Genomic DNA, 15707 nt, shown 5'->3' on the forward strand with positions numbered 1-15707 from the left:
AACTATTGCCACTGATACTCATATAGCATAATTAGGTAGAATTAATACTAATTCCTTACCTATTAATAATTTAATATAATAATAATATAAGTAATTTCAGCAGTAAATTCAAATAAGTGAGACTTATTTTATTTGTGTAGATGTTTAAATCCAAACAACTAATTAACAATTATATCCAATTATATAATTAACAACTAAATCCAAAACTAAATGTTAAAATCCAAACGAGATAAATTTTATAATAGAATGGAGAAGAAATTAGAAGATTAAAGAATAATTATACAGAAAGTTAACGTATAATAATGGAATAGTAAGATTTCATACAAGAAGATAAAATAAATATTGTAAATATAAGAGAAAGGAACAAAAATGAAAGAGATAAGAACTAAATGTTTTCTAATAATTGAAATAAATATAATGAGCAATGTGCGTATGTGAACATGGTACATGTTTAATATGAATAATCAAAATATACAAGTAAAATTAACAAAACAATTAAGTTATGTATAAAGTCATATAAGCCAAAAAAGGGTATGTAGTAAAACTACAAATAATCAGAAGTGATGATAGAAATAAATAAAGTATGTAAGGAGAGATGAATTAGGAAAGAATTAACGAAGAGAAAACAGAAATACGGTGACGAGAAAAAGAAAGTCAAAATAATCAGACTCACTGATTATTGATCATCAGTAATTTTTCGTTATTTTCTAATATTTTAAATTTTATTATCTAATTTTATAAATTCTTAATATTTCAATATTATACGTCAACTTTATTACTTCGTGTCATACGTTTTTTATTATTCCCCATTCTATAATGGTTTTTAGCCTTGAAGAAGGACTAAAATTTATGCCCAAACTCCGAAATAAATAAAATAATTCTAACTTATTTGTGTTTATTTTTAATGACCACTCCACCAACCATCACCTTAAAAATTACTTATGGTCTTTCGTCATTGACTAGTCAATAATAACTCATCAATTTCAATATAATTAAGTGGTTTTACAAAGAGGATGGGTGACATAAAAAATATCGAAATTTGTAATTTATTTTTTAAATGCAAAAATTATTAATGGTATCACACTTTGTGTTGGTTTAAAATACTTTCCAGGTTTAATGTGATCATATTAAATGACTTAAATATATTTAGAATGATCGACACAAGTAAAATATATATGTTATATAAACATATACTATGGCATAGGGGTCTGTTAATTTGTCCTAATCTTTTTAATGAGAGGAAGGTTATTAAGAAGTTTTCATCTCACGTTTCCATTGATTTTCTTTTTCGATTTAATCCAATTCCATTGCATTTATAATTATTGTAAATATATTATTATGAGTATAATATACTTAACGCTATTTTTTCTTGATAAAAAAAAAAAGAAATGGGATTAATCTAGCGCATGAACATACAAAACTTTATATGAGTAGCTTTTCTTTCGAAAATAATAGTTTGGTAAATTTAACAAGATAGCACAGATAGGACGTTCACATAAAAATGTGTTATCGTGTCAACTGTCGGCAGATTGACGCATTTAGTAAAATTCTTATGAATATATACAGTATCGAAATGAAACATGAAACTATGATTATGGCATTAGGGCATGCCCCAGGAGGGCTCCCGAACTCGTAGAGTTAACTCAGGGCTAAATTGGCAGAATAAATAATTATCTGCCACTGCTGGATTCGAACCCGGTTCCGGGAGATAGTAAGGGGGTTTCCTCGCTACCTCAAATAAATTATTAAAATAATCTTATACTTATTTTATCATTACAATTATTATCTTAATCTTAAAATAAATATAAGAAACAGTTAATTTCGCATAAAAATTAGATACTTAAACATGCAACATTTATTCTATTAAATATGTTTTTATATGTTCTCTAATTATTTTTTTTTCCCCTTCAACATACTAAGTTAAATGGTCGCGTTTGAAGCTGCTCCAGCAAAACCTCTTGATAACTAACCGCAACGAATCTGTGATGGAACATATTACAAACCAAGGTTACAGTAATGATATAAGTAACCTGTTACTTTCGAGGTCACGGTCGTAAGACGAGTTTTGCTGGCAGGTACTTTCATACTTGTAATTTTGTCTCTTGCTTGGTCCACGATGTGTCCCTGAATGACCTGGCCATATTCGTTACGGTTGGCAAAGAGGTTAGGAGAAAAAAATATATATGACAAATATTCTAGAAAATCAGATCTGACACAGTTCTTGCTACGGCACTAATCTCCGGAAAATGACTTGTAAATAAGAAATTTAAATAAAAACATGTTGTTTAGAGCTAACCTAACCATGATCAATTGGTAAGTAACCACATAATGTTTCATCGCTTGCCAGGACTGATCATTCATTTGACACAACTGACTAGAAGTTCGAAATTAAATCACCGTGGAACTGATAACGTGTTAGTTGTTATCTCACTGTCGACTTCAGTATTTATTTGAAGTAGAATATTATTGTTTCATATTTTAATTTTATCTCCTTCAATTTTTTCTCCTACAATTTGTTCTAATTGTCATCTTTTAAAACAATTAAGTAATTTTTGATCTTGAAGGTTAGTAATTAACGTGAACGTACTGTTCACCTTCTTAAACGGAATTTAACATCGATATAATTTATTCCTTGAAAAAAAAGTATAAATTTTATTAAAAATGGAAACAATATCTGAAATATTGTTAATAGAATACTTTAAGTTAGAAATATATAAATTTAAACACAGGGTGTTTCATAATTTTCCTAGACAATTTTTTTTTCCCCGAATTTGAAAAGCTTAAGGTTATGGTAAGTGGAGTGTTTTTTGGTAATAAAGTAGTCTTTGTAACTTCTTCTATTTGTTCTTCATCTTAAGGCTAAAGGAGATGAGATATTGATGTTTTCCGAAAAGAATAGAGGAAACCACACCCAATCTGTCACATTTTTTAGGATTTTCTTAGGGAAAAAATGTGCGTTTTCGATCAAAAATATGCAATTTTTTCTTTGTGACGAGGAGAATGACAGAGAAAAGGTTTGAAAATGTTTTAACTTTTTTTCGTTATGATTTGAAATATAAATGTTTAATTGAGTAATGGTATAAAAAATAATCTTGAATCCAAGTATTTTTCATTTTTCAAATCCTTCATACGGTTCGATCAGAAATAGAAATTTTAGATATCAAAGTAATGTTTCCACCGCCCCACTTGAAAAGCTAGGATGTGAGGTGGGAGTTAGTTACATTTTTCAACCCGTAGTAGTACAAGAGCCGGGAAGAGAAAAAGGCAGTTGTTTTACCCCGATTGTTGATTACTTTAATGAAAACTGCGTATAATTACTAGTCAAAATTTATGATTCTGCCAAGTATAGGTAGAGGGAATACAAGGGGGCTGTTTCAAAACATAAAAAAAAAAAATAATTTTTCATTCCGGACTCAGTACCTTTAAAACTACAAACACAGGTAAACCTAACATAAAATTATTTAGATTAGATTAAATTTGCTAAATATTTATATTTTTTTCTAAATTTAACTTACTATAAAGTAGTTTATGACACTTATCTTCGTAATGGTAGTAGTTTTTATGAAATTCACATGAATATAAATTCCGCACATGAAAATTTGTCCCAACAACTATAAAACAATTTATTTTAGCAAATATCATGAAAACTACAACTCCTACAAAGATAAACGTCATAAACTACTTAATAGTTGATTAAACTAGCTTTAATTTGAGTGATGATTGGTCATCGTGGAGACGCGAGTATATAAAATATATAATATAACATTTTTATATTACTACATAAATTTACACTATCGATTACATTATTTACTGAAATGATTATATTCCCACTCAAAAGTGAATGAATGAAAAATAAAGATCTTTGTTTAAGTGTCAACTTATGAGACCATATACTAAGCAGATTATCAACTAAATACGAATAAAAATACCATTTTTATTTTTATTATTGAATATTATTTGTTTATAATTGACTAAATCATATATGTGCTGATAATTATTTATTAACGTTAGTGTTAGTGATGTAAAAATCTACACTCCCGAATTTAGAATCCCATTAATTTTTTTAACTGGGGTAAAGTCGTATTAGAAATGTGCGTAATATATAATATATAATATCAATTTATTTATGCAGATATAAAAAAAATGTTGGTAGATTCACGTTTTTAACATGAATCGTATGGTGGATTTGAAAAATGATTGTTTTTTCTTCACGGTTAACCAAACAAACTTTTTAGATTTCAAATTATGACTTATTTGCTATAATTTTATCAAAACATTTTTATAAAAAAAATTATAATAAATCATAAAATAATTTCAAATGTTTTCTGGCACTTTCCTCATCAAAAAAGAAAAAAAAATTAGATTAAAAACCACAATATTTTCCCCTAAGGAAAATCGAAAAAAAAAGTAGGCCTTAACTCCCGAATTTCTAAAAGATATATTTTAAATTAAGGATTCTCATAGAAGAACAAAATTTAAAACGATTAAGCGATTTTTCAAGTTCAACAAGTCCTGAAGCCGTGATTTATGTCTTTCGCAATGACAGCAATACTGAAAACAAATTTTTGGACTATAAGTGCACAAACGGTCCGAAAAATTTAACAAAAGTATAGAAAAATTGTTTTATAGAAAACCACATTATATTTTTTTATTAAGTTCATTCGCCATTTGATGTCAATTATTCAAAAATTACTATTCAATTAGATTAGGATTTTAATTTCTGATATTGATTTTTTTACCACATAATTATTTATTATCAAAAAACGAAAAATCTTTAACCTTAAATTTGATCTGTAACCTTTCTAATTTTTTGATCCAACTAATTTAATCAGGGGCTGATTACATCTTATAGAATGATTTATTCCATGACTTATTCCATCCTGGACTATTTTCTAGAAAGCTGCGAGTGTTTACATGTAATATGCTTTCCAGGAATTGTTTTTCTTTCAGGCTTAAAGCATTTATGAAGAGGAAATAATTTAACAAAAAAAAAAATACTAAAAAAACAGTGAAAAAAGGTTATGAAAGAATTGCATAGAATGCTCGGATTATATTTATTAAATAATAAAATTACATTGTATCCATGTATTAAGTCATCCAATTTTGCAATGTTCTTCTGAAAAATTAACACTTTTTCACAAGATATGGATTACATATTATGGAAAAGAATCATAATGTAAATTTAACTTCTAGTCAAACAATAATTAAAAAGTCTACAAATTATTATACAGTTATTATTATTTAAATTAGTTATTATATATGAAAAAAGTTTCAGAATTATTATTATATTTATTGATTTTTAAAGGCTAAATATAATGATTTCGCCTTAAAAAATCAATAAAAATCCATCCCCTCCACCAATATTACTATGAAGCAATATTACTGTGGTGTTTATTTATTGTTATAATAAATTAAATATTGTTTAACCTCAATAGTTAACATTAAAATGCATTAATATATTAATATATACTTGATATTAAATATATACGCGTTACTAGATGTTAAATGGTGACTAGATGATTAATTCGACCAATCTTTAAAAATCGTCTGAAATTGAAAAACGGCATGAAACCCTCCATTCCCACCCTCCATGGTGGCCTTGCTTATCTGACTTTTTAAATAGACAATTATAGCGAGTAGGTTGATAGATGTACGACATGTCACAATCTCACAAGAGGAGATCATAACACAAAAAAATGCAATCCTTCCCCGCCGGGATCCGCCACACTAAGACCCCAAAGGAGGGACGGTCCAATATCACTTTTGGAATATTTACATAAAACGGGAAGAAGAAACTTCAAGATAGTTAAATCGAGCAATACTTAAAATGCGCCAGAAATTGAAAAACGGCGTGAGTCATAATAAAATATTATATTACATATAGTAACAAATATATTACTAGATATCATAAACTTATAGCTATACAAATATATCTGTAGCGGGCGTAAAAAACTAAGTCGAATAGCCTAAATATTGAGTTAACTTTATTCAAATCGTATTAAGTTGTGTTAAATTGGTGAAGTTTAGTTTCTTTCCATTGAGAATTTCTTATCAATCGTAACAAGACTTAGGCCAAAAAAGAAAGTAACCAACTTTGTCATACCACATTATACCAACATAAAGCCCAACTTACACGATCAACTATATATAGGGACACGTGTAAATATTATTGTAAATAATAAAACTAAATATTATTGTAAATAATAAATCTAAATATTATTACATAGCATACTATTATTATTATATTAATATTTCTTAGACATTCAATATAGTGAAGAAATCCGATATAGATTCAATCATATTGAAGAGTAAGAAACCAGGCCAGTAAGCCAGAGAGTAAGTAGTGGTAGGTTACCGAATCCATTACATGTGCTGACTATATCAACTCTTATCTGCTGCACTGGCATTAGGATAAGTCATATACTAATTACTGATCTTTTAAGAAGGTATATAATATATACAATATAATACATAGTATATACTATATAATATATAGTATATAATAAATATAATATGTAGTAGGTATATAATATATAATAAATATAATAAAATATTATTTGAATCTTTTGAGCTCCATTTTTTGTTTTTAAATATTCACGGAATATTACTGAGTAACTTGAGACATCGAATTTAAAAATTGGTTGTGAGTTTGCTCAAATTAGAGCAACAAGAAATAGCAGATTTAACGGACTTAATTTTAATATGTTGAGGAGAAATTGTTACAAAAAAATCAGGAGATTTCAGTGAACAATCTGATTCATCAAACTTGAAAATTGTTTGAGTTGTTTGAATTATTACAAACCAATTCAGAAGATCGCAGAGAACAACAGATCAAACTTGAAAATTGGTTAAGTTTCCTTAAAAATTTGGTTACAAAGCAATTAATGAGCACGTGAGGTGACACCCCTAAACACATTACCCTCCTTTTGGCTCCGCCGTAGTCGGATAATTAATTTGATTACTTACTTTATTGTTCTATTTTGGTATACTTTATTCGTATAACTTCAAATTTTGAAGGGGGTAGAGGGTGTTATTATTTTTTTTTTTTGTCTATTTCAAAAGGTCCATAATTGAAGTTCTTAAACTAAAAATTAAAAAACCGAAACAAAGAATTAAAAAATCTATCAAATGTGTGATTTCACCAAATAATGATTTTTGATTCTATACAATTCATCTTAAATAAACTTATTCGCAATGAACATAATATTTTAAATAAAACCGAGAATTCTATAATGTAGGTTTCCAGAAAACCCATCATTTATTACTATTTTCATCAACACATTTTTTTTTTTTTGTCCTATGCTTTTAAAATATTATTTATCTGTGCAAGTTCGAAATTAAATCACAATGGAACTGCTAACGTTGTGATTGTTATCTGACTATCTGTATCTGACTTCAGTATTTATTTGAAATCGAAGATTATTGTTTAATATTTTTATTTTATCTCCTTCATTTTTCTAGTATTTTAATGTAAACTTATAAAACTATTAAGTAAATTTTTAACTAAGTACCTCTCAACTTCGTAAACGGAATTTAACATCGACATTTTATTCCTTGAAAGAAATCATAAATTTTACGAAAAATGAAAATAATATTTCAAATGTTATTAATAGAATACTTATAAGGTACTTATAATACTTATAAGGTATTCTTTGTTTTAAATTGAATATAAACACTTTACAACATAGATTATCTCAAACTGATAAATTTAATCTTTTACAGATTTATGAGGAAGAAGGATACGAAGACTTAGGCTACGACCATGGAGGTTACAACCATCATGGAGAACAGATGGAGGACGTTGTTAAAAGCGAGGGTTCTGCCATTAAGAAGTTACCAATAGATGCTACAGGACGGGATTCAGACGCTAAAGGAGCAGATACAATCCAAGTCTTCTCGCCGATATCCACTGAGGAATCTTCAGAGAGCATCGAAGAGGAGGCGTCAACTAGAAGTCATGTCCAGAATGATGGTCTTACCAATGAAGTTTCAAAACTAGATGTAAAAAGAATGGTGGGTGAAAGAGCTCTGAAACCTAGAAAAACTGTTACCAGGAGTGCGAAACAAAACTTGACTATTCATGTTCCAAACAAATCAGGTCTTACGGACAGAATAGACATAGCGGAAAGTAGATCTGGAAGCAGTTTAGAATCGAGGGTCATAAATAACCCAAGTTCCAAAATAACATTCCCAGGAAAGTCTTCGAGGAGACTTTACACTTCTTGGGATATCAGACCACAAGATGTCCAAGTCGAAGAGACGGTCGCTGTCCCACGCCCTCCTGCCGTAAATGTCCATCATGTCGCTTCATACTCGCCTTACAGAGTCAATGATCCGACTGTAACTCCAGTTCAATTTTCTGCTTCATCACCAATTACGTTTGCTAGTACTATCAACACTTATGCATCCTTAATAAACGAAAACTTCTCATCACCTTTGGTCAATAGCCCGATTGAATACTCAGAATACGACACCATTCTACCCAGCTATAGCACTGATGACTACGTCTGGGCACATTCTAATGTGCATGAACAAAGAGTACCCACAGCCAAACCAATAAAGTTCGAGGAAGAAGTTAACACATCTGATGCCACTACTACAAAATCCACAGTATCTGTTGATCTCCCAACTTTGGCTGAGAGTTCAAAAAAGCAACACGGAAGGCAACGTGGAAGAAGGCGAGGAAATGCTCAGTCTTCCACAACAGAAAGCAGCACTGAAGAAGGAACACAAAGTAGCGTTGAATCGGCGACAACTCCCATTAAATCGAGTAGAAAAAGTACAACTAATGCGCCTAGGAAAATGTATAGTAATTTTACTAGAGGAAGTGTGAAGTATAATCCCGAAGATGATACGCAATGGACACCGACAGTAGGGACGCCAAATATAAGGCATCCTTCTCTTCCATTTGATACGGGAGAAAACAAAGAACCAAAAAGTGTTAAAGCTACAAAAGAGCCTGAGATAGCAAAACCGTCACCTAAAGATGAACCCATTATCAGGAAACCAGGACAAGAAGAAATGGTGGGGATCAGAGATCCAGCTGCAAACGCTAAGTATGTTGAACAATTGACGCTTGCGCATTTCTCAGTGCCAGCAAACTTAGCTCCTCATCCAACACACTTCAACGATCAAGACGAACGCCTTAAAGAACTAGCAAAACAGCTGAATGCACCCGAAACCTTCCTACACCAAGAGGGACAAAGAGATAAACGAAGTGCGATAGTTTACGATAAGAATAAATACCCACTCTACGATTCCCCTCCAAGCATCAGTATGGATTCAGCAGTAAAATACGCTACAAATCCAAATGAATTGCCAAAAAAGACTTATGGGGGAATGGAGTTTTATGAATCAAAAGAATCAATAAGATGCAGTGGACCTCCTCAACCTAAAAACATATTGCCACAAAGAGAAGAAGATGGTGAATGGAAAGGAGAACCGGTCAATAATGGCCCACGAGTAAAAGGAGTTGGAGACGCTATAGAGTGCTTCAAGAGAAAATTTTTTGGTCGAGATCCACTTGACAATCCATTATTCAAAGAAGACAACGCTGAGCCCGCAGAAAAAATTGAAGATGCCAAAGATTTCGAAGATACTATTCCACTCAAAGTCAACACCGTTGATCCAGGCGAAAGGAGAATTATGGTGTACGGGGAGAATCCAGTCTCCAATCTAACGGCGGAGTTCAAAATCGCGGAGCCTGTGCTAAAGCCTAAATTCAGGCCATACACAAGTAGGCCCTTCGTTGATACGGTCACTTTTACGACTCCACGCCCCCTCAGCCCTTATAGTGCTCAGTATCAAGTGTATGAGGTTAATCCCGAAGATACCGCGACCCCGTCACCCTACAAATACAAGCACTATTTCAGTTTACATCCAAGCAATAAATTTCAATACCAGCTGCAGATGGCGAGGCCACAGAAGTACGTACCACATAAACTCTCAGCTTATCAATTCGTGGGTGAAAACACGATCCCCATCTTTCAAAAAAAGGTCCCTTATTCTGCGGGAGAAATGAAGGTGAATCCTTATAGTGGTTCTAAGGAGATCGCAGGTAGCTATAGTTCAGGCATTTATAGGTCTCCGATGTATGCCCATCCGACAGAGTATGTAGAAAAGAAAATAATAATAAGGAAGAGAGAAACCGAAAGCAGTTTATGGGACATGATCAACCCGCTAAAGTGGTGGTGGCCTAACCTCTTCGACTCGAGGAGGAGAGAGCCCAGGTACCGCAGGAGCATTGGAGATTACGATTCAGTCATGCCCAGTCCGGAAGAGATTGACGATGTGGGTCGGGAAATGATTGAAATGATGGCCAGTGATAAGCCCACTACTACCGTCCCCATAACCCTTTCTGAGTTCAAGTCCAAGTTTAACATTGGTGATCATAAAAAGACGACGGCAGCACGGCTGCAAGGAGGATTTCTCAACCGGAATCCGGACATTACGGATGTCATAGAGATGTTGGTCGGAATGGGCCCTACTGAATCGATAAGCGTGAGTACAACACCCGCTTCCACGACTAAACCCAAAGTAGTATTTCCTAGAGCCAAGCTACCGAGGCGGAAAACCTATCCTGGGACCAAGAAACCCAGTGTAATTTCAGAACTGCCAACGACAGAAGCAACCACGACGACAACTACGACCACAGTTCCTCCTTCTACTACGACGAGGATGTACAAGCCGAAGAGAGTTATTAAGAAAAATTATGGAAAAGGACCTTTTGACGCCTTTACTGTGCTGAGGACGCAACAAGAAGTTAAAGCAACTAAGCAGACTTTTACATCGACGGAGGCAGTAGATACCCCAACCACGATGCGCCACCAGGATGATGAACCGAGGACGCTTTCTTCAGAAACTGCAAGTGAGAACGATACTCTTACGTATATGGTGAATCCGGCGACTGGTGTTGGTTCTTGGAGTGAGCAAAGAAAGTGGAAGCCAAAGAGGAAACGACCGAACCGGCCCTCGGTGTACAGCTACCACAGGCTAAAGAACAGCAGCAAAAAGAAACAGAGGGACATTCCTGATCCTCATCAAAAGGTAATCATAAGAGGCACTACCTCATAAGAAATAATTAATGAGATCTTATTTATTTATAACTTTATAACAACAGTTGGGCAAAAGTAAGTACAATCTAAAGCAATAGAGCTAATATGATGGATGCAATGTTTATTTAATAATGAGACATTAATAAATGAATATCGTATTCTTGGGAATTTTAGTTATTTAGTTAGCTATAATTTTAGTTGCAATATTTTTTGGCCAACTCTGTTTATAGCTGAAAAATTACATAGTCCTTAGAAAATATACTCGATAATATACTATAACATACATAATGTACAATTTAATGGTACATAATTAGCTTTACTAATTAACTAAGATAACTTCATATACGAAACATCTATCTAGTAGCTTGAAACCATTATTGCATTTCAAACCCGAATAGGCTTAATCATTACAAACATTTTATAGGATAATTTAAGATTGAATCATATACATTATCAAAGATTAGATGGTTAGAGGTACTATAGGAAAGGTACAGAGAGTAATAATACCGCTTATTATCGAAATTAAGGAATGGGGGCTAATTGGCAGAACTGGAGTAGGTATGACAGTTAAATTTCTTCAAACAGTAGAACACCTGCAACTGTTTCCATCCAACGAAATTGAAATTCCAACTACTGTTGAGGTTAATAGAACACGACATTAGTACAGGAGCCCGAATACTGGCCACTACCCAGGTCACAGAAAGCCCTTCTCCTCAGGTTCGAGAGGAGAATATTGAGGAATATTTATGGCCCGGTTTGTGCTGATGGGACCTGGAAGATGAGAACAAATGCTGAACTGGTAAGCCTCTACAGGAACCCGTATATTGTAAGGGTGATGAAAGTGGACGGCTTCGGTGGGCAGGCCATGTATTAAGAATGACCCAGGATCAGATTCCTAGGATGATCCTGAACGAAAGGATTTATGGGACAAGGAGAGTAGGAAGACCCCGGCTTCGATGGATCGATGGAGTGGCAACGGATGCCAGGTCTATCTTGGGAATCCGCAATTGGAGAGCAGCGGCAACCATTAGAGAGGACTGGCAAACGAAGTTGCGGGAGGCCCTGATTCTACAAGAGTTGTAGCGCCACAGATGATGATGATTAGTACAGGAGCCTTATGCATCTATCTCATATAACATACATTTTAAAATAATCTTAAATATTAGTTTATATGAGACTTAACATGGAAATACATTTCTGCCGTATCTAAAACTTTAACTAATTAGCTAATTAATTCAATAAAGTAACACATCAAGTTTTTCGTCTATCCTAGCGAAACAGTTATGGTACTTAACCAGCATTAAATTCTACGTCTAATTAGTACCATAACATAACAGAATATACTTCATTTGTTGATTAACGGCGGATTAGGGTTTACGACATACTACGTTACCGAATTAATATGTCATGGTACTCATATTCAGCGCAGTATTTAATGCTGATTAATTATTATAGATGTTTCATTAAGATGCACCAATTAGGAGTTATAGGTTAAAAAAAAAGAAAAACATCTAATTCGTTACTTTATTAATTATTACCTAATTAGTAATAGTTATAAGACTGTCAGGAATGCGTTCTCGTGTTGAAGTGTGATAGAAAATAATTTTATAATTATTGTTTTATGTATATTCTGTGAGGAGGATTTTGTGCATCTGACTCCTGTACTATGTAGTGGGACTCCCTGTACCTTCGAGGGAAACCTTCAAAGACAACTATCACATACAGATTAGGATTTAATGATAGTTTTGTATAGTAACAAATATTTTTCATCAAAAAATTTATTATTAGGCATTACTTAAAATGATAAGTGTGCAATATAAAATTAAAATTTATAATTTTGAAATTAATTAAAAAAAATTTTTTAAAAAGTTTATGCTTCAAGACTTTTTTTTATATTATACCATTTCATTCAAAGTCACGAAGTACTTTCATTTCAATAGAGCAGAACTATTTTTGAGAAAGTCACATTGGGTCTCTAATTGACATATTGAAAACGTATCTAACGCCACTATTCATTTTTATTTTTACCCCATCCATGGTCATTTATGACAATTGGGGAGGGAGGGGGTTTATTTAGAGGTGATCAACCTATTCTAACCATGGGGGTTGGGAGGTCAAGTGGGATCGCCAAAGATATAAAAAGAGTCGACCCCCGGACCAGATTCTTACCAGCGCCGCAGTTCCTAGTATGCAACGGTTTGCGCCTCAACCACCTGAGCTACGGACGGCCCTCAAACGCCCTACTACTATGCCTGAGGATATTTTTGTCAATAGGTATAGTGAACTTGGATATTATCTAATTCATTTATATAAAATAAAATTAATTCCTTTTAGTTCTTCATAGTAACAGAAAGTTCAAGAATTATCTAAGCACATTTTTTTTTTTCAATTAAGTTATATTGTTTATGATTTTTTATTCTACTAGCTGACGCAAGTTGTTCTTTTACAGTAGTCATAATAAATGAAAAACGAAACGTCAATTCCTTTCTATTTTTACCTTTTTCTTCTTCTTTTTTATATCCTCTTATTTTCTTCCTGCGAAAGTTGCATTTTCTGGAAATTATCCTTTTTGCTTCCTCATTACTGAAGGTAGGGAATCCGTCATATTTATGTAGGAAATGAAATAAATTGTATCCACAGAATCGCAAATTTTCACACGGATTTTACATATTAGACATCAAGAAATAGATACCAGACTGTACTCAAATTTGTGTTCAGGATTAATAGATCGAATCGTTGCTCCCGAAATTTTTTTACTAGTTGATCACATACCGTAAAGTGGGGTGAATATGGTACAGTTGGGATAACTATGGCCTATGGTACGACGTCGTTTTTAAAGTTTGAAACATTCAAAGTTGGGACAAGACAGCTTCTGTGCTTTGATGAGTTTGCTTAAAGGTTGCCCTAGCAGTACTAACAGATGGATTCGCATCATTTCTTTTTCCCAATCGTGTGGAATTTTTTTTTTTTTTTTTTTTTTGTGACTTCAAAATAACACATTCAATATAATCTTCCAAACTTCTGTTACCGCATTCTCGTGGGTTGTGGAGTGTTCATCTGAGTAATTTTTCGTTGTTTAATTTCGTAATTACGTTAATATTATTCAGTAGTGGATTCCGATTATAGATTGTAGATAATGTTATTCCATGATTTTGCATAAATTAAATACCAAAAATGTGCGTTTTATGGGCGGGGGGAGGGGAGCTTTAGTACAGCTGATGTGTATCGTTTTAATTTTTACCCTAGGGTTCATAATGGTACAAACTTATTTACTCAGTTTGAACATGTTTTCAAATTTTTTTGCTGGATAGTAGAGTAATGAAATACCTCGTGCCTACAAGAAGAAATTAATAAGACGTTCCTACAGGAATAAAAGCGATTTCAACATTCAAGTAAGGCCAGCAAAAAAACGAGTGAATATATTCCCGGGGATTTTGACATCTCCGGTGAGATGTTTCTGGGATAGGCTTTACATTTTTTATTGTTCCTCGGGTAAGATCCACATCGTATTTCCCGATTAAGACCAACATTAAAAATAAATATTTTGTACATATGTTTTATGTACCCTATTATGGTTTTCTTTAATGGTTCAGACAATTCATTCTTTAAAAGGTAGTAAAAAATAGCTGTTTAAACCGAGAAATCAAACTAGAAAAATTTTCTTCATTAAAGCTAAATTATTGAAAAAACTTCAGAAAATGTTTTTTGTAAATCCCGAAACCTAAAACTTCTAAGGAGTGAAAAAAAATGGTATAAAAACATATACATCCTGGTAAAGCGAAATATTCTCCTACTGTGTGGCTAAATTAATACACAGAAAATTGGTATATCTAGCTTAATTCTTGAAGATGGGTTTTTTTTTTTCAGATATGGAAGTGAAATCTGATAGTTCAAAATTAAAGGAAAAAGTCTTTATTGCAATATTGTAAACGTTTATTAGGTTTAGAAATAATAGATTTAAAAATCTTTACCATAGTCTTTCCACTTTAGGGTATTGATTTTATTAGATTAAATCTAAAACTTCTGTTTACGCATCTGTAAAGGTATTTTTAGTGTTGTCATGATCTAGTATAAATTTCCATCAAGTACTTTCTCTTACCACGCGCCAAATTATTTTTCTTGACACTCATGTTGTCTTATCGACTTTATCTTCGACTTTTCGAATCAATAAAATACCTAACCCGAATTCGTCTTAAAATCTAGTTTACTACCAGAGAATCAGTATTATCTAAATTATCAAAGTATTTAATTGGATCAGTATTAGTAAAGATCTGTACCCTACACACAGGGTCTAATTGTGATTTATAAAAATAAATTAAAACGTTTCATAATCCGTTTGTAAGCCTCCTTATGATGGATTCAGTTAAATCAAACGATATTTCTTAAAGGAATTTATGCCTATTTTACTGTGTAATTGGAATTTAATTACATTGAATAGTCTTTGGTTGATTGCTTCATATTCAGAAAAAAAATCGACTTGCCTAATAAAAGACAAAATATAGATTTTTTCTTTTCAGTAGAATTAGATCATTCATGATCTATATGAACTTTTTAGTTTCACACGATATCTACTTGCACCTTTGTAAATGTTGCCCAGTATTTACGAGATACTGTATGTTAGTGCGTGATATTATAAATCCATATATATCCATA

At 32.4% G+C, this 15707-nt stretch overlaps 1 protein-coding gene across 1 annotated transcript in view; it reads left to right on the forward strand.

The window, feature by feature from the left end:
* Nucleotides 1–15707, forward strand: part of LOC106686936 (uncharacterized) — a 51227-nt gene that overhangs the window by 28075 nt on the left and 7445 nt on the right. The window contains exon 2 of the mRNA XM_014430547.2: nt 7723–11046. Within this exon, the coding sequence (XP_014286033.1) occupies nt 7723–11046 (3324 nt within the window). The remainder of the gene's footprint in view (nt 1–7722; nt 11047–15707) is intronic.

This window comes from Halyomorpha halys, unplaced genomic scaffold (genome assembly GCF_000696795.3).
Source record: "Halyomorpha halys isolate HHAL.00 unplaced genomic scaffold, Hhal_1.1 Scaffold899.1, whole genome shotgun sequence".
In the NCBI taxonomy this organism is placed as follows: domain Eukaryota; kingdom Metazoa; phylum Arthropoda; class Insecta; order Hemiptera; family Pentatomidae; genus Halyomorpha; species Halyomorpha halys.